The 24,785-nt window shown below is 43.1% G+C and overlaps 1 protein-coding gene across 1 annotated transcript; it reads left to right on the top strand.

The window, feature by feature from the left end:
- The first annotated feature begins 857 nt into the window (after positions 1 to 857).
- On the top strand, positions 858 to 9,435 carry dld (deltaD). The gene is made up of 12 exons (XM_050035687.1): positions 858 to 1,381; positions 1,540 to 1,845; positions 2,613 to 2,673; positions 3,481 to 3,738; positions 5,210 to 5,270; positions 5,380 to 5,510; positions 5,621 to 5,790; positions 5,888 to 6,104; positions 6,198 to 6,371; positions 6,482 to 7,211; positions 7,368 to 7,671; positions 7,788 to 9,435. The coding sequence occupies exons 1-12, from the start codon at positions 1,328 to 1,330 to the stop codon at positions 7,791 to 7,793; spliced, it is 2,472 nt and encodes an 823-aa protein (XP_049891644.1). The 5' UTR covers positions 858 to 1,327; the 3' UTR covers positions 7,794 to 9,435.
- Positions 9,436 to 24,785: the final 15,350 nt, after the last annotated feature.

The raw sequence follows: 24,785 nt of genomic DNA, 5'->3' as shown, positions 1-24,785 counted from the left end.
ATGTAACTTAGGAGTATAAATACAGACAATCAACAGGAATATTAAAAGTCATCAACGTGAATATAGAGTCGGATTTATGTGGTCAGGATGAGATGTATATTTACGCGTCTAAGTATATTTTTGCGCAGGGGGAACAGAACTAATTTGTTCGATTAAACGGCTGTTTGGACATATTTTTATCAACCATTTAATCAGTAAATCTTCATTTAAGATGACATAATACATGATGTAAGGTCAGATATGAAGAGGTGACATTAAACCAAGAAATAAAGATAAGTTAATAGGGACAAATCGACTTGTTTTGGGGGTGTGAGCATGTGAAAACCACGGCAGGGGTAACACCATAGGAATGTGGCGAAGCAGATGGTCGGTTGTTACGCAGTTGGGACGGCTGGCAGTCGGCTGGCCATGCAGGGAACGGGCCAGCTTTACCATAACCCCAAATATGAGAAGCCAGCGCCTGGCTTGCTGCTGCGTGTATAAATCACTTGATGCTGAGATGTGGAGGATTTCGTGCAGAGGTTAAAGAATTTGTCGGAATGTAAATGGGCCCTGTGTGTTGTGTTGTGGAGGAGGGAGGCATCACGGGAAGCAAGGGGTTGTTGCACATTTAACAGCTCACTAGCCATTTGGTCTGTCCCTTTGAGAGAAAGGGAGGAGGGGGGGGTGAGGGAGGGCGGGTTTAGAAAAGTTGTGTGCAACCCCCCCACACCACCACCACCCCTCTCCTCCCCCCTCCTCTTTCTTTGTGATGGCCCCGGGGCGGACTTGTGGTGCTGGTGGAGGGAGGGGAAGAAGAGGAGCAGAGGGGCTCATTTGCATCTTATTACCCTTCGCCTGCTGGCCCGGTATAAAACCCTGTGCAGGGCAGGAGACCCATCAGACACACGCACTGTTATTCCGAGAGAGGCGCACAGAGACGGAGACTTTGCATCAGCATATCATTATCAATCAAGTGGGAAAATAAACAAGGCCGTCGAGAGCTGCCTCTTTCTCCTACAACCACTGACTGGAATTAACTCTTATATTTCCATCGGGGATTTCATTCACGCTTCTCCAAAGAGGATCCTTCTGCTGAGGATTACTTTATACTGTAAAACTTTTTTTTCACCCCTCTCTGTCAAAAGCTCGTGCCTCGCATGGAAAAATAGGGGGGCAGAGGACAGACTCGCCAAAGGAAAAGTTTTCATCTTCCCTCCTGCGCGTCAAGACTTCACCTTGACTGTGACATAAAGGAAAGCTTTTTAAAAAAAAAAACTTTCTCCATGATTGTTTGAGCCGGGCGACCTGTGGAGCTTTCACTGCTTGTTGAAGGGCTGTCAACACAATGGGACGCCTGTGTCTGCTCCTGGTTGTCACTCTCTGCCTACTCACCTGCCAGGTAAGATTACATGATACTATTAAAAGGTGTGATAACTGATTGCATGCTTTTGTGGCTGTTAAAAAAGTTTTTAAACATTTATGGATTATGTTTTATATGTCCATATACACAAGTTAGGCTACCTGTCTCAAACACACCGGGCTGATTGTGTGTTTTAGGTTTTGTGCTCCGGAGTGTTTGAGCTGAAGCTGCAGGAGTTTCTCAACAAGAAGGGGATACAGGGCAACTCCAACTGCTGCCCCGGAGGCTCTGCTCATCCCCAGGGCCAACACCAGCAGTGCGAGTGCAAGACTTTCTTTCGGGTTTGTCTGAAGCACTACCAAGCCAACGTCTCCCCGGAGCCTCCCTGCACCTACGGCGGTGCTGTGACTCCTGTCCTCGGCTCCAACTCCTTCCAGGTGCCGGAGACCAACGCGGACAGCTTCACCAACCCAATCCGCTTCCCCTTCGGCTTCACATGGCCGGTAAGTGTTAATGAGAAATATTATTTACGATGCGTATTTCTGTCGCCAAGGGCACTAATGCAACTTTCTCTGCAAGACAACTGTAGATTCTAAAGTCTGAATGCATTTAATTTATGGTTATGGTCTGATATTTGTGCCATGTGGTCTATATCATGAGCGATGTCACATTTTTAAGGAGTAATGAAAGCCATGGGCGGACTGTGAAGTTATTATGGTCTTATTCCATTGGGACATATTAGCTTTGAAGAGTGCAAAACGCAACAGATGCTCCCAAACTCAACACTTGTGAGGGTCTTTGTCAGCACTGTGTGAGAGGGGCTATTGTAGTGTTTCTGTGCTCTTTGGTAGGATAAAACGGGGAGGGGAGGAGGGCGTGTGTGTGTGTGTGTGTGTGTGTGTGTGTGTGTGTGTGTGTCTGTGTGTGTGTGTCTGTGTGTGTGTGGAGGGAGAGAGGGGGGGCGGGTGGTTTCACCAAACGCTCCTCTCCTCCGACCAGGCGTGGTGGGAAATTTAACATCCTCTGAGTTGGCACATCATTGGCAGCGCAGCGTGAAATTCCGCCTCGTTTGGTTTTACGGCGGTGTCAGAGTGTGATAGTAGCAGGGGTGTGAAAAAGGAGCAGGTAGTAGCCCCTATTAGGCCCCTAATCAACACGGGAATTAGGCTGTGAAGTTTATTGGGAGGCCTCCTAATGGCCCTCTGCCGCCCTGCGGAGGGAGGGAGGCCTCCAGGCCGAGCAGCTGTTGACTCTCTCTGTCTCTCCTCAGGGGACGTTTTCACTGATCATTGAAGCCCTGCACACTGACTCCCTGGACGACCTGACAACAGGTGGGTGACAGCCAGAGAAGGCAGCAGTGTAACTCAAAGACAGACCAGAAGGCTAACAGTGGCCTTGTTTTCACTCATATTTTTCACTTAGTGCTCAATCACTACTGCTCAACAGGCAACACAAAGTTTAATCAATCTTAAGAGCATTATGATGACACAGTGTACACGTCTTCTTCCTCTAATAGATGACATATTGTTTGATTCCTGAGGCCATCTGCATGTGGCCATATAAACCTCTACACTTAATAACTTGATATAAAGGTAGTCTTTATGTGTCTTTGACAGCCTGACATAAAGATAAAGGCCACCCACAGTTTTTCCAGGTGCCACTTGAGATTTGACCCTACAGTTTGATATTAGCAGTTGCTATTTTTATGTCCTGCTCTTATCACCGCACTAATGATGACTAACTGACCGCAACATGGGGGAGCATGTGTCTGTTGGGGGTAGTGATAATGAAGCAGGTGCCAGTCACCAGGTGTAACCTATACTTTCAAAGGAGAGTGCACAATTCACATTTGAAAAAATTGAAAATATTATTTCATGTCTGGCAGTAAAGCACTTCCCTTAAACAAAAATACGAATGTGTGTTAAAGTCATCTATATTATAACAATAAAGCAAAGATCTTAAATCTTGTAAACAAGTGGCATAAAAGTAATAATTTATGACAATGACAGGGTGTCACCCTGGTCACATCACACGCCATGTGCACCTGCTTCACAGAACATCATGCTGATAACATTTAATCATAACACTAACACTAATATTATATTACCAATGACAAGCTGCGTCCTTGACCTCTGCAGACAACCCGGAGCGTCTGATCAGCAGGATCACCACCCAGCGTCACCTCACCGTGGGAGAAGAGTGGTTCAAGGATATGCAGACAGCCGGGAGAACTGAGCTGCGATACTCCTACCGCTTCCTGTGTGATGAGCACTACTACGGTGATGGCTGCTCTGTCTTCTGCCGGCCCAGGGATGATGCTTTTGGCCACTTTACCTGCGGCGAGCGCGGGGAGATCATCTGCAACTCTGGCTGGAAGGGACAATACTGCACTGAACGTAAGTGGGGTTGCTCATTTGTTCAACACTCAATCATGCAGGCTGTGTGGAGCAAGATGGGGAAATGCCATAAATGGGGGATACAAGGGGCAAAGGAAATGTCTTATTCATCTTTGTGGCATTGTGCTAGTTAATATTTAAACTCTGGCAGCTGCTGGTGGAATAGATAAGCTGAAGGAGTAGCTCAGTCATCAGTGGGAGGTGCTGATGTTTACACAGAGCGTCTGATCCCAAAATACTGCCTCAATGCATGAATGTAATAATGCATGCTTTACATTAGTTATGGCTTACAGAGGCATCACCATCAGCTCAATTCAACTTTCAAACCCAAGGAGCTGTAAACTGACACTGATGAGGCAAAGACTTGTTTATAGATATAAATTACTTTTCAAAGATAATCGCTTGCCTATCTTTATTGTTGAGGGACATTTTCCACCTCCTAATGCGGGGCCCGTGTGCAACAGGCGTCAGTTAGTTATCCCATAGCACCAGAGGCCTCCATTCTAATGAGCCGCAGTGGCTCCTCAGTAATTCACACGCCGCGTGCCTTCCATTAGACCACTGGGGCCTCCTCGCCCCAAACCTCCTCCCCGATTGGCCAAGTGGGGGTCCTGTATTGTTGCGGCCCGGGCTGGTGATTGGCCGAGCAGGGTTGTGTATTGTTGTGGAGGGGGCAGCTGCTCGGTGAGAGGAGACAATGGAGCAGCTGTCTGGTGGTTAGCTCCACACAGACCAGCTGGCCCTGGGGGGAGGAGGAGGAGGGGAGCGAGGAGAGACGGGAGGAGCGGAGGAGGGAAAGGATGAATGTAGAAGAGGAGAGGAGGAAGAGAGGAGAAGAAGAGAGGGGGATAGGTTGATGGAAGAGGAAAGGAGGAGAGGAGGAGAGGAGGATCAGAAGTAGGAGGGGAGAGAAGAGGGTGGGGGAGGAGGAGAGGGGCCAAGGGTGAGAAAAAGGGACTTCTGACCCACAGTCAAGGGGAGAAAGGAGGCTTTGTGTGGGATGCTTTTGTGTTGGAGAGCAACCATGTTAAAGGAGAGGGCTTGTTGGCTGGTTCCCCTGTATGGTGACCAAAGCTCCCTGTGGGCTGTTAAAGCTGGAAGGTAACTTTTTCAGCTACTTCTGCAGCATCAAAGAGACCAAGACATTTCAGACGGTGGTCAGGAGTGACCTGATGACCCTGAAGATTTGATCCTTTGGTTTGGTCCTAAACTACCAAGCGATCTCTGGTTTATTAGTCCTATATGACAGGGAGAATGAAAGAGACTGCAGACAGACAGACAGACATGTGAGCAGGTAAACACATTGGAAAGAAAGTCAGGTCACCAGAGAGGCTGAAAGATAAACAGATAAGAAGGTTGAGGCACCAACCAGACAGGCTTGGAAAGGTCTTCAGGGTATGGGAGACTGATGGAGGGCAAGCACTCGGGATTTCCCATGATTCACCTGTCACTATCTGTTTCCTCTCTGCAGCAATCTGTCTTCCTGGCTGTGATGAAGAACATGGCTTCTGTGATAAACCTGGAGAGTGCAAGTAAGTCACGCACACAAAGACAATACATTTTTCATATTTGGGAGTTGCTTAGTGACATCAGAAATAAATAGATCACTATTAACTGTGCTTATGAATGTTGTGTTCCCAGGTGTCGCGTTGGCTTCAGTGGGCGTTACTGTGATGACTGTATCCGTTACCCAGGCTGCCTCCATGGCACCTGCCAACAGCCCTGGCAATGTAACTGCCAGGAGGGATGGGGTGGGCTCTTCTGCAACCAGGGTGAGTTAACAGAGAGATTTACTACTTTCTTCACACCAAATTACCTGTCTTTGTTGTTTCATATTTAAACTGCACTGTTTCTAAATGTTGCTTCTTGTTGATGTTTCCAGATCTGAACTACTGTACACACCATAAGCCCTGTCTCAATGGAGCCACCTGTACCAATACTGGCCAGGGCAGCTACACTTGCTCCTGTCTGCCTGGATACACAGGTGCCAGCTGTGAGATCCAGGTCAACGAATGTTCTGGAAACCCTTGTCGGAACGGAGGCAGCTGCGCTGTGAGTATCAACCAGGACAACTTATGTGTCAATAAAACAACTATATTCATGGAAACAAGCCTGTGTGTAACCACTGTTTGTATTATTTCCAATATAGGACAACGATAATGGCTATGTGTGCACCTGCCCACCTGGTTTCTATGGCAACAACTGTGAGTTGAGTGCCAATACCTGCGCAGATGGGCCTTGCTTCAATGATGGGCGCTGCGTTGACAACCCTGAAGGTGGTTACTTCTGTCAGTGCCCGATGGGATACGCAGGATTCAACTGCGAGAAGAAAATTGACCACTGCTCCTCCAACCCCTGTTTAAACGGTACGCTGTCGTGTTTGTAAGCTTACCCACAATTAAAGTATAATCAAAACATCTGGAGACTAATCCTCGGCCTTCGTTTCAATCCCTCTTCAGGTGCAGAATGTGTGGATCTGGTGAACTCCTACCTCTGTCAGTGTCCTGAGGGATTCTCAGGTCCTAACTGTGAGGACAGCAGCAGTATCTCTGGACACTGTCTGTCCTTCCCTTGTCAGAATGGTGGGACGTGTCAGGAGGGAGTGAACGGCTACACCTGTACCTGCCCTCCAGGTATGACAGAACTCAACAGATGTGCTCTGTGGGATTGTGTTTTGCGATGTTTTTTTATCTAGTTTCATATTAGCTTTGTTGTAAACTCTTAAACTGTGCTTCTTTCACAGGATATACTGGCGACAACTGCAGCTCCCCCGTCTCCCGCTGCCATCACAACCCCTGCCACAATGGAGCCACCTGCCATGAGCGTGGCAGTCGCTATGTGTGTGCCTGTGTACCAGGCTACGGTGGTCACAACTGCCAGTTCCTTTTACCAGAGGTTCCCAGGGGTCAGCCAGTGGTGGACGGACCAGATCGACGATATTCTTCCCCAGACAGTGAAACTTTTGAAGAGGAGGAGGATGACGACAGTGGATTCCCCTGGACAGCCGTGTGTGCCGGTGTCTTCCTAGTTCTTGTGATCCTGATCGGCTGCTCAGTGCTGGTGGTCTACATTCGGGTCAAACTGCAGGAGAGGCACAGTCACCATGGCGACAGTATCCACAGCGACAGCCACGAGACCATGAACAACCTGACAACCACCAACAATTGTCTCCGCAGTGACAAGGAACTGGGCGCTATGATGACAACGTCAATTAAAAACACCAACAAGAAGGCGGATTACCATTCGGACCTTGCTGGGTCACTGGGTGGTCTGAGTGGAATCAGCGGGCTCAACGGATCAGAGAAGAATGGCTTTAAGACTCGCTACCCCAGTGTGGAGTACAACCTGGTCCATGAGCTGCGGCCTGAGGAGCTGTCGCTGTGTAAAGAGGAGGAGCGTGAAGAGCCAGAAGTTAAATGTGAAATGCCGGAGGAGTCTGACTCAGAGGAAAGATACAGGAAGAGACAAAACAGGTACATATACAATATATACTTAAATAGAAAGACTGCTTGGAAATTTGGTATCGTGCATGCCTTAAACTGAGTGGATAATTATGCACAAGCCTAAATACGATGATGGCATGTGTTGTGTGAAGGATGGTATATCTAAATCTGTTCTTTGTCCTACAGTGACGCATCAGAAATGAAACAAGTAGAGGAGTCACCAAGCTGCAGCGAGGCAAAATATCAGTCATCCAGCGAGTTGAACTATCACGCAGCAAGTGATCTCAAATACCAGTCGACCAGTGATGTCAAATACCAGTCATCGAGCGATGTCAAATACCAGTCAACCAGTGACATCAAATACCAGTCAACCAGTGATGTTGAATACCACAGTCCCAGTGACAGCAGGTACCAGTGTACCAACGACACCAAATACCAGTCCGTCTACGTCATGTCGGACCAAAAAGATGAATGTATCATCGCCACAGAGGTGAGTACGCAAAAATTGAAGAACCCATCTGCAAATATACACAATAATAGTTAACTTCTTCCAGCACATGTGTCAAGAAACGGCAAACGCTGACTTTTCTTCCATCTGTATTCCAGGTATGATACCAGTCCAGACCAGATCAGACCAGTTTCCTGTGGTTGATGGCGGTCCACACACACCAGCCCTGAGCAGTAGAGCTCAGCTTGTCTCCGGGAGGTTTTACTCCTGCTGTTTGCTGCTGTTCCCTGGGATTTACCGGAGGACTTTGAGCCAAGGTGCTACTGAGCTAGCACGGAGTCAGTACGGACTTGGCAGAACTAAGTACTACAGTAGTACTACGGGTGAATACTGGACATATGTGACCTGCGATGGATGTTAGGTCTAATGCTGACTTAGTACTATGGATGAAGTACCAGAAGACCAGCACTAGTACAAACTTTGTGCAGAAACAGTGCTGAATGAGTACTCCTGCAGCAGTGGAAGATCTACTGCATGTACCAGGATGAACTATGGAGTATTGACTTGGATGTTGACCGATGATATTGTAGTACCGTGGAGTACTGGTTGAATGAACATTGTAGTACCTTTGGAGTACTGAGAACTTTTGAAGTACTGTTGTAGTACTGTTATGTGCTGTGGTTTTACAATGCAGTGTACAAGCTGTCATGGATATTGGACAGCTTATGTTCTGTGCAGTGCTGCAGAGTAAAGGATAAAGTAAGAGCAGTAGTCCCTGTATTTTATTAGTACTGCAGCTGCTTCTGTTTTTATTTATTGTCAGGAATTGATTCAAATCTTAATGGAGCTCCTCCTGTCAAAACATTACAAAATTAAAAACAGTGGGACTTGCGCAGCAGCTGTAAGTCTTTAACTCTGCAGCACTGACAGAGACAGTGTTAGCTGAGCTGGTTCTCAGCAGAAAATAGAGAACTGAAGACTCCAGTAGTGACTGCAGATCGATCCAACATGGATCCTGTTGGGCCATACTGGCCCCCTGACCCCTGAAGGTTGTGATACAAAGGGCAATGTTTTGGGCAGGGCAACTTCGGAAACACAACAATCAGCATAAGAGAACAAACAAGGTTAGAAACAGTCAAACAAATCAGACACAAGAGAAGGGAAGTGTAATTACCCAGTTATGTTTTTTCTCCTGGCAGCTCCTTTGACCACAAGTTATTGACAGAATTACCCTAAAAATAGTACAAAATTCTTTAATGATGCTGTTGTGTTTCCAAGTACGCCGAGCTATAAAGGACTAGTCTTAACTGCCAAGACCTCATTGCACTATGGAGGTGTGCGTGTATGTGTGTGTGTGTTTGTATGAGTGTGTACAGAAGAGGTGATGATACCTGTGTGTGGTGTCAAATGTATGCACTGCCCACTCCCGCTCCCTTCACTCCCAGTCTTCCACTATTAGCCAATTGAAGGACACCATCACCCTGCCTGCCATTGGTTAGGATCATTTCTTTTTTATTTTATTTGTTATCTAAAGAAAGATGTATTCTTTTAATTTAATTATGTAATTATTTGTGTTCCATCTCGTTGTGATTTTTGTTCTGTTAAACCTGTTATAATTTAAGTTGGATTGTTTTTATTTGGCAGATAATGTATGTATGTAAGTATGCATGTATGCATGTATGTGTTAGGCACTTGAGACCCCTGTGACTGTGTTGTATTTAAGAGAAAAGTCGTATGTACAGAGCCTGTCATTTTTATTACTGGAAAACAGCGCAATATTTTTCCAAAATAAAAGAGGAATGAAATATAGCACATCTGGTTTTGAGTAATTTTATATTCATATATTGTTGGTTTTCATGCATCAGAGGAACAAACAGAATGATTATGACAGTGGCTTTACGTTATAGTACGAGGCGCATATATTTAGTGTGCACAACTAATGTTTTAGCTATATTTAGGGAGTGTTGCATCATCACAAAAGATGGCAAAGCAAAATAGTCTCATATATAGCCATTTTTACATTTGCAGTTTCCTTACAGGGCAATCCAACAAATTCAAGCTGAGGGATTTGTTGTCGCTAAGTGATAGTGTGTTGGTATATGCGTGTGTGTGTGTGTGTGTGTGTGTGTGTGTGTTCGTCTGACGCAGCAGAAGACTGTCTCCTTGTGGAACCACTAAATGAGACAAAGACACACCCCATAATCATAGACCTCTTAGCCAGCCTCATCTGAGGCCAGAGCCATCTCTTTGTGTGTGAGTATTTGAGTGTATGTGTGTGTGAAAGAGTAGTGTTGTGTGTGTATGTGTGTGTGTGAGAGTGAGAGAGAGAGAGAGAGAGAGAGAGAGCGAGAGAAAGAGAGAGAGAGAGAGAGATGGAGTGTGTGTGTGAGTGTCTCTATGTACATGGCTACATATGTGTATTTATATTAGTCTGTGTCTTGATGTGCTTGTGAATGAATGTATTTTTTATGAGCCTCTGTACATTAGCATCAGCGCTGTGTATGTGCGTGTGTGTGTATGTGATCTTGTTTTAAGCAGAGGGATATTTATAGCTGGAGAGAGAAACCACCAGTCTGGATTTAGTCCCAGTTGCCCCTGCCTGACTACTCTGTATGTGTATGTGTGTGTGTGTGTGTGTATGTATGTGTGTGTATGTCATTTAGCGACCACTGGGAGTGTAGAAGCAGTCATCAAAGAAACTCATCTGGTTCGCAGTCTCATATAAACACATACACACACGCACACAAGACAGTGAAATTGGATGACAGATGAACAGAAATTTGTTGCAATTACAGAGAACAAACTGTATTAAGTGTCGACATGGAACACATTAGCACACACACACACACACAGAGACACACATAAATGCAGGTCATGGCCTTGCTGACTACAGTTAGAGTCGCATTATGAGGAAAAAAGGAAAAAAGTCAAGTTAGGTTCATTTATTTCTTCATGTAATGACACACATGGACATAGCACCAAATTCTGGGCCCCTCTGAGGGCCCCCCGCCCTTCCTGTCTTGAGCCATAGCCCCTTTTAAACTACCTCTCCAAGTTTGGAATTTCATGCCGTTATGTCGCCTCATTGGCTCAACACCTCGCCATTCTGTATAAAAAGTACAATCACAGAAAGGGTGGACAGAATTGTCTCGCCTTTAAGCCAGCATAGGAAGTGGTAACAGGGGCAAAACACTGTCTGTATAAAAGGGACAGCCAGCAGGACGGGATCATGGGTGGCATGGGTGTGACGTTTTGGTGACATGTTATGTGTGTGACCCACTGCGGGAGATTTAAAAAGTAGCTGCTAGCAGTTAGCTGCTAACTCAAAGAAGAAGAACAGTGGCCGCAAATTGGTAAAACAATGAGGTCCGAGAACTCTTTACTCTACTGCAGCAGCATATGTGATATGTCACACTAAAGGCTGATGCTGATGTGTCACACATCATGCCCATCAGGCCTCTTTTGCTTCTGTGATGCTGGCATGCTGTCTAAAATCACAAACTGGAGTGACATGATGCCGCCGCTGTTTGGGTCTGCGTAGAGGCCCTGACATACCAAGCTGACGGTCAGCCGTTAGTCAGTGTTGGGCCGTCAGTGAGGATCTGTCGCCTTCATCAGTGCAGTGTGTCCCACATCCTTGCCCCTCGTCAGCCACTGTCTGCTTTCTTGCTGAATCGGCGTCACAATGGCAGAGCCCGTCTGTGAATGAAATCACTCTGATGGGCAGTTCAGCTCAGCGCACGAGAAGAGAAACTGAAGTGAGGAAAGTAAAGAAAGAGCTCTAGAGGGAGTGAGACTAAAACAAACTTGTTATGTGAGGTAAGATTGTTTTTATTTAGCCATTAAGTTCTTTAGCAGAAATATTTCATGATGGTTTGTGTTATTGTTCACTGGCACAGGGTAAATTTTCTCTGTTCTTTCAGCACTGGATTGTGTTGTTGATGTGCTAACCAGCTAACTCGTGTCAAGATGGTGATCTGGTTTCCCTTTGGAGAGTTATTTCCTCTCACAGAGTTGCAGAGGGTACGTGTTGGTTGGCCATCAGCTGTAGTCTTTGTAGTGTGCTCATGTGCAACTTTTTGCCTGAGACATGGTGACATCAGGGGGCGTAGCAGGGGGGCCTTCGTAGCCACTAGTTCTCTGAAGTCGGTTTGGTGTGTCTGGGCCTTAAAAATGCAAAGGCAGCATAAGGAAAGGGACTTTGTAGTGGCCCTATAGCGTGATCTCTGTGTAAAAAGGGCTCATGTCTCTCTCACACACTTTTAATTTTTTTTTAAACAAAGCCATCTTTGTTTATCCTAGTGCAGGGCCAGACTAAACCATTTTGTGTCTTTTAGCGATCAGAAGGAGCTTCCACTATTTTTTTCATACAAAGTCTAAGTAAGGTAAGTCTAAGTATTTAGAAATAAAAAACTGCACACAAAACCAAACTTTTCATTCCAGGCTTTTCAAAGGCCCCCTCCCATTGGGGCCCTGCATAATCAGTTCCAGTTTTCCCCTTGTTTCTACGCCCCTGATGACACAGAGTCAAAGTATATGTAAGTCAAGTTGCAGAGCGACATATTGGAGCAGCGACCTGCCCAGTGGTTGTAGACACGGGGACGGTTGCCCTTCCAAAGACTGCGACTGTGACTGCTCAAAAAGTATTTGCTTGTATTACACAAGCGGCAGGCAGTTGTTAGCACATACCATGCTAAGCTTTTTAACTTAACTTTTTTTCACTGCCACAATAGCTTTTCGCTGAGTTGGAAAATCACAGGAGACAGGCTTAAAGCTGGTCCTTTGTTGTTGTTAGGCTGTCCTCCGGCCCCGAACAGTCGCACACACTCACATCCTCCCTCTCTGCATCTCTCTGGTGTCAATAGTCAGACAAAGCCCTGGTCACTGGCTGCCATATGCCGCCCTGCTGCGCATAAAGAACAGCACTCTTTGAACTTCTGAGGGGGAAATCGAAACTTCTTCATGGTAAAATATGTACAGAAGTGTTTATTAAATCAGTCACATTCACATGGACTTGTTTTGGCTCTTTCATATGGTGCTCAACTGTTTCCATCTTCTCGATGGCTCTTGAGGAAATCTACGTGCTGCAGACTTTAGAACCTGCATTACTTAGTGACACAAAGATGGAGGTTGATTTATGCCACCAACAACAAAAGCAACACAAAATGTGGACACACGTTTGAAAAAAAAACAGTGCATATGTGCGTGTTGGAAAATATATTGTCTCTTTTACTCTCTTCCCCCTCTTACTCTCCTCGCACACACACACTTTTTATTCTGACAGCGAGTAGGCAGGACCGTAGCTAATCCAGAGAACAGGCTGTTTAAGTGTGTTTCTGCTATAATCTGATTAATCTGTCCATTCATACGCTCCTCTCCTCTCCTCCTCTCTCCTCTCACAGATCTGTTTGAATGTATATGTGTGTGTCAGTGCGTAAGCACGCATGTCAATGTCCGTTGGTTTGTGTGTGTGTGTGAGTGTGTGTGTGTGTGTGTGAGAGAGAGAGAGAGAGAGAGAGAGAGAGAGAGAGAGAGAGAGAGAGATTGCTGGGAAGAGGGCAACAAGGGAGGGAAGAAAAGAGCTCACACTTGGCCACTGACCCTTCTTTTGTCCACACACTGGTCACCTGTCATACACACACACACACACACACACACAAAACGGTATTTTGCTGAAAGCGGCTGGAACTCGAGAAACTGGGGCACCCTCGTATCCTATAGGGGGTTAAGGTGCCGACCATAGACCCCAACGTCCTCCGTTCAATTCGAGCTGAGGCCCTTTGTTTAATGTTTATGCCCATTTCTCTCCTCCACTCATTTCCTGTCTGCTAATGAATGCATAAATATACATGTGTGTTGAGGTTCAGTTGTAGCATCATACACAGACAGATATTTATATACAAGGGTGTAGCAGTGAGAGGATTAGTGCAACTTACTACTCAGGGCCCCAGCATGAGGAGGGTCCTCAGGAAGCCTGGGATTAAATGTTTGCTTTAATGTGCAAATGTGAAATTAACCTCATGAGTTATGATTGGTGGCTGAATAAAAGGTGTGACTGACAGTTCATCTGTTTTAAAACAGTTTAATATGTAGTAGATACTGTGCATGTAGCGGGTCATTATTGCAAAATAGGGATGATGCAGGACCTCAGCGTGAAGCGGAGGGGTCTTTAATCATCCTGACAGGGTTTATTTCAGAAATAATGACCCAATCGCTGCACATTATCCCACTTACTACACAGCTATTTACTACAGAAATTATCAATTATCAATTATTTTCAATTATTTTATTGTTTTAAAATGATTTTTATTGTTTTTGCCAAGTGCCTATGAACAGAACTGTGTCCACAACAATTCATTTCATAAACAGAGGGCTGCAATTCAGAAATAACAGACTGTAGAATGAGAATGAGACAAAGATTGAACCTTGTTATCTTGCCTCATCTTCCCATCCCTCCATCCTCTTGCTTAAGGCCCAGACACACCAAACCAGCATAAAAGAACTACTGGCGACGAAGCCTGACTGTTGCATAGCCTCACACTGAGTCTCAACCAAAAATGACACTTCAAGTCAACCATCAGCTTGGGGTGTCAGGGCTCTTACTGAGGATGTGAGAGAAAGGTCAGCTCATAAAAGATAGATTAAACAACTATCTGCAGCAGTTTAAACTGAAAGTAGATTTGCATCAAGAGTGAACACAACCAGTTAGCTCTGTTAAACACAACTGCTGTGAAAATGGGACTTTTGTGTATTTCTATCAAAGGCAAAGAATAACCATGTAGCATATAATGGTCTATAACAGTCAGTGGTCCAGCCACGAGGTCCAGATTTGTCCTTAGTCATTAGTTCAACACTCACACAGTTAAAAATATTCGTCAAACTTGCGTTTCGCCATGTCTGAACCTAGTTTGCTCTCCCTGTTAAGTAGCTGTCTGTTATTCACTAACTCTACAGCAGGAAACAGCACTTCAAAATAAAATCTTTGTGCTGGATATTTACTGTACTTAAATTTATTTTTTTTTTTTTTACAAATTTGACTCATTTGTGAGTCACTTGCGGTCAATTCGGAATGGACCCGCGACCATCAGTTGGGAACCACTAGTCTATGAAACTCCTTCTTCAAGCAAACCTCATTATGAAAATATCACAGGCTTCATGGAGTGATATTTGATCAAACGTGGTATAAAAAAAAGCTCATTAATGACCAACAAAGATGCAGTTACTGCACGCTTGAGAACTGATGGAGAGGTGAAGGTGACACACTGACAACAAATATGTTCAAGACTCACATTTTCTGGCTGCAACTCCGTCTTTATGCGACATGTGTCAGTATCGTAGACTGTGTAAAACAGTATCCATGGTATTCACACTTTTAATTTGTGATTTACTTTTTATCTTTTTAAAGACACTCGTCATATTGTGGGAAACTTGATTCTGACATCTCGATTTGCTCCGCTCTTTCTGACTGACTGATGTATTGTATCTGCTTATGTACTAGAATTTAAGATTCTAATTTAAATGCCACATGACATGAACACGAAACAAATTGATTTGTTGAAACATAAAGTTCATCTCAAGCCTTTTTTCTCTCATCAAGCCTTCGCCTTTTTTGCTGATAAGCAGTTTCGGCCACAACAAAAGAAACAGCATCATAACAGTGACTCAGTCACTTCACTGACTCTTCTCCACTTTAGTCTTTTATTAGCATTTCAATTTGCCACCAGGACAAATCCTCACACACACGGAGCATCACTGACTAGTGGTTTTTGGGCTAAATCTTGTGGGAAAACAGAGATTTCTCTCTCAGCCATCCTCCATTGTTGAGTTTGAACAAACGAAGTGACCACAGCAGCCCGAGTCACACAATGACAGACAGCTTATTCAGCTACTTCATCTGTCGCAGCTCCCCAGGGACCAGGCTCTGATCCTTTCCCAGAGCTCCATCTCTCCCTTTCACGTACTCCTTCTCCCCCTCTTTCTTCCTCTTTCCATGATTGTCTCTCGCCTCCGACTCTGTTAATATCTGCACATGACTCTATTAGATTTCTTTTTCCTTCTCTGATATTAAAGTACATGTATTCTTTATTTAAATCACAGTTTGTGGGAGGGTTATAATTAGAAGGTGAAGCTCTTAAAACAGGACGCATTCCACAACACTTGGAGTGAATGTTTGGGGATTGTTTTTGTTTTTATTTTGTTTATTGTCATCTCTCCCTGGGGGTTAACGTGGTTGTAAAGACAGAGTCATTCCATCAGAGACACCAGCTCCCATAAGCAGCGCCTTCTGGTCATTACTGGTGCATCGTGGGAACAGCTTGGCGAGGACAATGATTGGCTAGAACAATGAAGCTGGGGGGGCAACACAAAGGACACGCCCACTGCATGATGGGAAAGAGCAGCGGAGGAAGCAGATGTTGCCACAGAGGACACACAGGAGGGGAGAGATAGAGAGACAGCAGATGTCTCTGTATCTCTCCCTCTGATGAGTTGGGTTTCCATTCAGCTCTTTGCAGCAGGTAAGAAGACACGACAGCTTTACCTGCTTTGTTCAACAGGTCAGAGCACAACAGGATGGTCGGCCCTTTGCTCTTCTCTATTGTGGTCGCATCTCTCTGTTGAGGCAGTGTGGGATATTTCCTGACACGTCTGGGATCAGGCTTCTGCCCAACAACCACAAGGTTCCCAATGTTCTCCTCAAAATGTTCGCTTCACTTCCCAATTAAATGCCCCTTCTTGACGTGAGAAAAACATGATAACCGCACTATATGATCACATACAGACGGCGGACAAATTAAAGGCAAAGTCTGAATGAATGAGTGTGGAGACCTAACAATGAATGATGAGGATGTTCCCATGTCAAACCAAACCAGCTGAAAGCCTGTGGGAAATTCTGAAGCGATGTGTTATCAACACACCAAATGAAAGAATATCTCTTAGAGGAGGAGTCGAGCTGTGGAAACCCATGGTATCTAAAATGAAGCTGACTCATGGGGGTCTGACACCTCACTAAAACGCTTTATCTTGGTTTTCAACAGATTTGTAATTCATGTGTACGCATTCTGTCTCTGCATTTTCTAACAGTTGATTAAAGCTTAGTGACACTTAGATGAGGCATTTTTGGACCGGAGGAACTTTTTGTTATAGTTCTACGAAGCCCCCTTTTTGTTGTGTCCACACTGGAAGAACTAAAAATAATTCAGATTCTTCGAACGCTGTTTTGAGGGATTTTTTGGTCCTATTTCAAAGCGCACCTCTTCCAGCACAAGAGGAACCCTGAGTGACATACGTGTACGTCGACTGGTTGAACACAGCTATTGCAGCAATGGCAACCACCATTTTTAAAACCTGTAAGCCCCGTAAACAGCAAACAACACAAAACACAAACAACAACTTGTAACAAAAAAAAACTGGAAGAAAACATGGACAAATGGACCGTTAGTGAAGTCCACATAGATGTATAGAGAGCACTAGATAAAGTCTAGAAGGCATGGCCCCATTCATTCCTGTGAAAGTAGCTCAGTGGTGCATGAAGCCAAAAAAACTTCACTTCTTGGGAGTAAAATTTCCTGGATCTTCTGTATCGTTAGGTCCACAGAGCACGCGACTACCAACTTTAGCAAGCCAAGCAGCTAAGTTCCGAAAGCTGAGAGACTAACACCTCATTTCCACTTACATACTATGTGTACGGAGACAAGACAACCAGAAGTCCATTCATTCCTATGGGAATCTCCATGATATCTTATGTGCCTGCTAAACTCCTCCCCTCCGTAATATTTCAGTCTGGAATTTGCCTCGAGTACATTCAAATAAATTGAATTTTTGCGGTGGATTTCCGAAAGACTGTATGACAGTGTGCTAGCTTAGCTAACAGGCTGCTAACCAGCTAACAGGCTATTTTCTTCAGTTCAGTTGCCTGTGTTGATTGTCAGGTGAGTTTGTATGAGTAAAAAGACCTTGTTGGTATAGTTTTAACACATTGTGAATCTGAGTTATGTTATTCTGCTAAAATATAGTTGTACATTATATACAGTCAGATTGTTATTATGACTTGTTCAGCTATTCATGCGTCTTTTTAATGAAATATTATACAAAACATGCCACGTACCTGACAGGTCATCATCTTCATTTATTTGTTGCCATGCAATATTGGTCCTGTTTTTGTCCCGTTAATATTCCAAACTACTGGATGGCGAAAAACTGACAACATTAGCCTCTCCCCCATGGCTACAGGTAGTTTCTATCAGATTTCTAGCCATCTGTAAAGAAATGCACTTCCTTACTTTGGACACTAGAGGCATCATCTGTATTTTTATGGATCGCTTCCTAGGGGCCTGGGACAGATGCCAAAATAAATTGTTTAGAGGGCAAAATGATAGACCTACATTTCCCCTGCATCCGCATTGGAAAGCTGCATCACCAGCGTTGCTACACAGTTACTTACACCTGCATCATTACCACAGCAACCTATGCAGGTTGGCAATGTATGGACACGCAAATCCGATCTAATTATTTGCAAACGACAGTGTGGACAGTCTGTCTTCAAGATCTGATTTTAAAAAACAAATCTGATTGGCCTGCAGTCTGAGCGTAGCCTAAGGTGTTTGTTCTTGGTTTTCAACTGAATTAATTTGTATTTATCATTAATCTGTAAGTACTCTGTCTGTGCTCCAACAGTTGATTGGAGCTACATATATGATGCTTACAATGAGTAAAACATTCAAACCCTTAAGGCAGCATGTTTTTGTGCACGGCCAAACCATCAAATGAAAACCCATAAATGTGTTATGCATGATTTCATAGACACTTCCCAGCACTTTTAGATTTACTTATTTATTTGGGTCCTCCAAAGCTTTAAAGGTTAAGAGGCTTCAAGTTTGATGGACTTTTTCACACTGCAGCTGGACGTATATAGTGTATTTATGTTTTGTGAATATGACCAGAGGAACAGTGTGATGTACAGATATGAGACTCAAGGTAAAATATTAACTCAGAGCTGGGACAGTATAAGAACCTTTTCTTCAGCTTCTGCAGGCTTCCTCATCCTGCATTCCAAAACACAAATCTAACTGCAGGTAAAAAAAAATGTTATTTCTCTGTGTTATTCGCCCAGAATGTGGTTTAGTTAGGATGTCACTTCAACACCTCAGCCATCACACAGACACAGTCTAGAGGTAGAGGTGAAGTGGAAGTAGTGTTCGCTAATATTTTCTGCAGGAAGCACCGATGTTTGTTTAATATTATACAGTAAAAAAGGCTGCATGACGTAAAAGTTACGAGTCAGACTGAAACAGGATTGACAAAAAAGTATTTATTTATACTATTTATAACATATATGTACATATGTATATGTAATATGCAACTTATACATATATATGAATTTAACTTATAAAAAGCATAGTGCGCACACACTGCATGTGATCTTACTGGTGACTTGTCACAACCAGGCCTTGAGCCCACTGTTCTAATCTGCTGAGTCATCCACCTGCTCATTATTTGTATGTTAAATACAAAATATTGTGACAATTCCAGCTTCACAGAGAACATGTTGTAGCTCTGAACACTATCAGCCTTTATTGATATGCAGCAAATGATCAACAGCCTCAGGACTCAGTAGGAACATACAGCTGTGGTTATGAAAAGGGACAGTTAACTCACTAGTGGTGCAAACTATAAATTAACACACAAGTGACAATAACTAGCGTAAACCATCATGTTCTGAGCAGACAAACAGTCCAGCATGCTGGGAAATGTGGGTGTCGCTACAATATCTTTTAAAAATTGATAAGAAAAACATATACAAGCGTACATATTTTCGTATATATGTTGTTTTATAAATATGCATGTATAAATTAAGTATAAATCATTAACATATATGGTAGCAGCAAGTAATACCGTATAATATATATATATATATATAATTTTTTTATTAATATTTTTTATATTAATATATATAATATATACATATCCGTCCCAAAAACCATCAATATAAATTGACATTATATATGTAAATATGAAAAGACAGACATGTATGTCAACATTAATAACAAAAATATATATAAGCATACGGAATTTTTGTATGTTGTGAACATATGTGGTGGCAACATGTAATAATACATACAGACTCATCATATAGATATTTTTAATATATGTACATGTTCAAATTTTACTATGGGTATTTCATATATGCTATTAATCTGATATATGTACAGTATATGATAATAATATAGCCTTTTAAGTAAGATATATGGCTCTTGATATAGGGGAATATATCACTTATTTAATAATCTCTTACAGGTAGATCTGAGACAAGAGGCTTTTTAAATTACATTACCTCATAAACATGTCACTTTACATTTCAGGATTATGATTTTATGTCTTAGCTTTTTGTTGGTAGTTTTTCTCAGTCAGTTCCTTTGCTCCCTGCTTTTATAATTTCCTCATATATTTCTATTCTTGATGTTCTGACTTTCTATAACACACTAAATTGTCTTCTGTTACATTAAATTCAAAGTTGACACTTCCAAATATTAAAGTTTGGTCGTTTGGTGTCTTCATTGTCTGCAACGCGGTTTGCTGGTTTGCTTTACACACCACGCTCATTTACAAAAGGTAGTCAGTTCATGGGAATACACTCTTCTCTTCAATGTGGCCATTCATGATGTCCAGACAAATCAGACGACAAATTCACACAATAATACTTGCCAATTCATCCCATGAAGACAAAAAAAACTCAACAGCTGATGGGAACAAATGTCCCTGTGTTCAGTGACGGTGCCACGAGGGAACAGTCATCACTTAAAGCAAAAAAAGCAATTGAGACATCACTAGGTTGCCAGCTTTGATAGACAAACATTTTGGTTGCCAGGTCTGATCCGCTGGGACGAGAGGTGTGGTCGAGACCTACTAAAGTGTGCTCTGGGATGTTTCTGTGATTAGGCGCTGTGTCTGTGTGTGTATGCTCTTTGTTTTCATCTGTGTGGTGTGTATGTGTGGGAATGGACCCTGGTCTGACTTGTTGATTAATGGCCAGTGTGTGTATGTGTGAAAACGCTCCCGGTCCTGTTTCCATGCTAATGAGTAGCAGCAGATGGGAGAGAGGAGGCTGGACCAACAATGAACAAACACACCAGCAGCCGTACAACTTAAAAAAAAAAGACAAAACAAACAGACCCTCCTGTAGGGAGCGTTTCCTCGCATACAAACACTCTGATATTATAACTCTTCTGCTCTATATCCTGCATGTAATCAGGGCATGTTGACAGCACACTAATACACTTCACTATTAACTTATGTGGAGTATAAGTCAGACTTTCTCTGACAACATGTTTTGACATTTAATCAATGTCCTGTACACCTATAAGCTCGCAGACTTTGTTCCACTTGATAAAAACAGGTTCATTTTCCGACTTAAATGCATGATTTTTTTTCTATGTGCAACATAGAAACTCTGGCTTTGTCCCAGTGTTCACACAATGTGTCTCGGTCAAAGTCTGGTGGTCAGAGTTGTTTGGATTTATGGTCACCTACGAAAACATCCAATCAAAATGTGTCTTGCATCAATGCGACTGAAAGTGCATTGGTTATATCGTAACAACAGAGGTGCAGTAGTGAGGGAATAAGTGGAACTAACTACACAGGGAGGGTCATCAATACTGGGATTAGGTGTTCGTTTTAATGGGCAGTTTTTAAATGCGATGTGTTTTGTTTAATGTGTTTTTCTTATTGTTAATGCACTTCGGTTTTATAAGTTTCACCGTGCAGAATGATTTCACGAGATTGATACTACAGACTGTTCTTTTTTTTCTTTCTTTCTTTTTTTTTTAAATCATCTGCTGATGTTTCTCTGAGCTCACCTTGAATCTGAATTTATCACATGTATGTACGCAGATGATGTTGCATTATAACTAGTTTGGAAACAAATTACAGTCCAGTATTCAAGTGTGACATTAGGGCTGGGTGACATGAATCTCATATGATATTTTTAGGCTGTATCTGGATACATGATACATATCTTGATATTTTTAAATCTCCTCAAAAGCACTTCATCAATGCTAGGACTGGGAGATTATTTCAAAAATAACAATATTTCTTATCAACTACCTTCTCTGATGCGACAAAGTTATGGGGATGACTATTGTTATTATTTTTCGGCGTTTTTTTTCTGAAAATATAAACACAATGAGATTTTTGATCAATAATGTGGATATAACAACTACGTGGATTAATGGAAAAATCTGGTAAATTGATACATTTGCATCACTTTACTGTAATGCAGCCTTTAAAACAAGGGAAAAAACACCATTTATGCCATATCATGATACAACAATATACAAAATCTAAGATGATATATGGTCTCATATCTCGATAACGATACATCTTCATATTGCACAGCCCTATGTGACATGGAAATTTGAAACCTCCAGTGCACATACTTTTATATACAACTTATTATGTTTTCAGTTAACATTATGAGGAAATATTGCTAATGTAACACAACTGGCAAGTTGAAAAAATGACGATACTAAATGTATCAGTAAAAAGTTAACCGACAACATATTGTAGTTGATATCTGCCAAAATAGGCAACCTCACAATACAGTATCTACTCGTAGTGAATATAGCATTGTCTTTTTTCGTTTCTTTTTTTATTAGCATTAAACAAAGTCACGACATTTCCCTGACCTTAAACAAAGTGCATTTGATGCCTAAACTTAAGAAAGGAGTCTACGCAAGAACCTTCTGGTATCAATGGCCTACACTTTGTGTGCCCGATACCCCCCCGCCCAACAATCTCCAACCAAAGCGTGGTTTCATGTGGTACATGAATGCAGTGTTCTTTCTCACATAGGCTCTGCCCTTTAATTGGGTAATACTCCTCCAATCAATAGTACGCATTCGCCGACTAAGATTTGTGAACAGCGATTTGCCAGCTGAGAACCTTCCTCCTAGAAGAAACTCATCAGTGCCTCAGCGCAGCCCACACAGAGAGCGGTGATCAGCAGCCACCAGCCTGTGAGCCCTGCCTGGTGCTCAAGTTTAGACATCAGCAGCAGTAGGATCACTTCAGACACTTTGACATGATGCTTCACTGTCATGAGAGTGAGCTGGAGCTCAAGATCGGTGACATCGAGACCCCAGCTCCAACTGCCACACACTGCTGCCGCCTCCAGCCAACCTCACTGAGACAACAGCTTAGTTTGTAGATGATGACAACATCTCATAATGTCCTGCATATCAGCATTTTTGCAGGAGTCCAACACCAACATCTCTCCACTGGGACTTCAGTAGAGGACTCTGCTTTTGCTAATAGAACTAGGGTTACAATATCGTAACCTTTGTTTCATTACCTGAAAGAAACTTTGTCTGTGAATATAATCCAGGCAGTGATTGCATTGCCACAACAGCACAATTGAGAAAGCAGTTTGGAAACACACAAATGATGCCGTGAGCTGCAAATTTTATACTCAGTATCGGCAGACACTCAGTATTAAATGACTCGGGTCAGGGGGAAAAAACTAGATCAGGACACCCCTAATTTTGAGTCTTGATACAGTTTATACTGACAACAACGAAGTGTACAAGGTGTGTGTGCGTGTGTGTGTGTGTGTGTGTGTGTGTGTGTGTCACTTCCAGCACTGTGTGGCGGTCAAACCTACTAGACAAATATAAACACTTCCCCCCTGTAAGGGCAGATAATACTGCCACTGATTAGAAACAAGACTGTGTGTGTGTGTGTGTGTGTGTGTGTGTGTGTGTGTGTGTGTGTGTTGTGTGTGTGCGTGTGTGTGTGTGTGTGTGTGTGTGTGTGTGTCACTTCCAGCACTGTGTGGCGGTCAAACCTACTAGACAAATATAAACACTTCCCCCCTGTAAGGGCAGATAATACTGCCACTGATTAGAAACAAGACTGTGTGTGTGTGTGTGTGTGTGTGTGTGTGTGTGTGTGTGTGTGTGTGTGTGTGTGTGTGTGTGTGTGTGTATGTTAACACTACAGGAAACCATGCCTGTTTCCTGCCAAGGACCTTTTTATTTTTCAGTCTTTCTCCATCCTCACTCCTTCTCTTCAGTTATTCTATTTCACTGTGTTTTCTAATTCTCTTTTCCTCACACCAGGCTATAACCAAACACTGCATCTCTGCCCCACTCACCTGAGCAGCATCAGGCTGTGGCACAAGTTAAATTGAATTATGTGTGAGTGCCCAATCCTGCCTTTTAAAGTCCCAGCCAGCTCTTTGTCATGTTACCCTACAGCAAAAGTAGAATGTTCAGCATGAATGAGCGCCCTGCAAGAGTGTATTTATGTTACAGGAGAGGACTGCTAACAAGCAGCAAACACTAATGCCCCCGAGTCAAAGGAAAACAAATCACACCTCGCACATGCGCATGTCTGCAGCACATTCATTAAATCCATGTACGTACGTGTGTGTGTGTGTGTGTGTGTGTGTGTGTGTGTGTGTGTGTGTGTGTGTGTGCGTGTGTGTGTGGGTGTGTATACGATAGACTCCTGAGGAATGCTCTTAGTGCTGTTGTAGTAGCTGTGAACAGGAAATGGATTCCCAGAGACAGGAAGTAACTTCGTGGAGAGAGGAAGTGTTTGCCAGCATCCGCCCTCTGTCTGTTGGATGTGGAAGGAAGGAGAGAGAGGGGGAGTGCAGGGTGGAGGGAGATGGAGGATGAAACAGAGAGCTGTTTAAGGAAGAAGAGAAAGAGAGTGTAATGCAGCGGAAAATCTTATTTGAGGTGAATTTACTTTTTATAGAAAAAGGTACATTATACTACCTGGGTGATTCCAGGTGGGTGAGACATAATGCACAACATAAACATCAAAACCTGCAAAGCAGAAGTCATGTACAAGAGTAAAGTAGAAACCCAATGAATGTGTTATTGTAGCGGGCTAATAATATTGCCAAGAGTATGTAGACAACCGTGTCAACATACATGTTCCTTTAGGTCTATAAAACTGCACTTTGCTAATTTTGTGGCAACAGTTTTAAGAAAGACCTTTGCTGCCAAGTCATAGCCATTGAGCTCTTTAGCAGAAATATTTTTAATTGTTTCTGTTATTGTTTGCTAGCGCACAGTTAATATAATTTGTTCTTTCAATATCAGGTTGTGTTGCTATGTGCTAACTGGCTAACTAGCATCTTGAATTTAACA

This window comes from Epinephelus moara, chromosome 1 (assembly GCF_006386435.1).
Source record: "Epinephelus moara isolate mb chromosome 1, YSFRI_EMoa_1.0, whole genome shotgun sequence".
NCBI lineage: Eukaryota > Metazoa > Chordata > Actinopteri > Perciformes > Serranidae > Epinephelus > Epinephelus moara.
Note: the sequence above shows the minus strand (reverse complement) of the source record. Positions and strands in the feature narration are given on the sequence as shown.

What these genes read in the sequence shown, in the direction of transcription:
- dld (XM_050035687.1), top strand. Translation starts at nt 1,328, where the DNA reads ATGGGACGCCTGTGTCTGCTCCTGGTTGTCACTCTCTGCCTACTCACC. An exon ending in GGGACAATACTGCACTGAAC is followed by an intron (nt 3,739 to 5,209) that starts GTAAGTGGGGTT and finishes TCCTCTCTGCAG; the next exon opens with CAATCTGTCTTCCTGGCTGT. An exon ending in CACCTGTACCTGCCCTCCAG is followed by an intron (nt 6,372 to 6,481) that starts GTATGACAGAAC and finishes CTTCTTTCACAG; the next exon opens with GATATACTGGCGACAACTGC.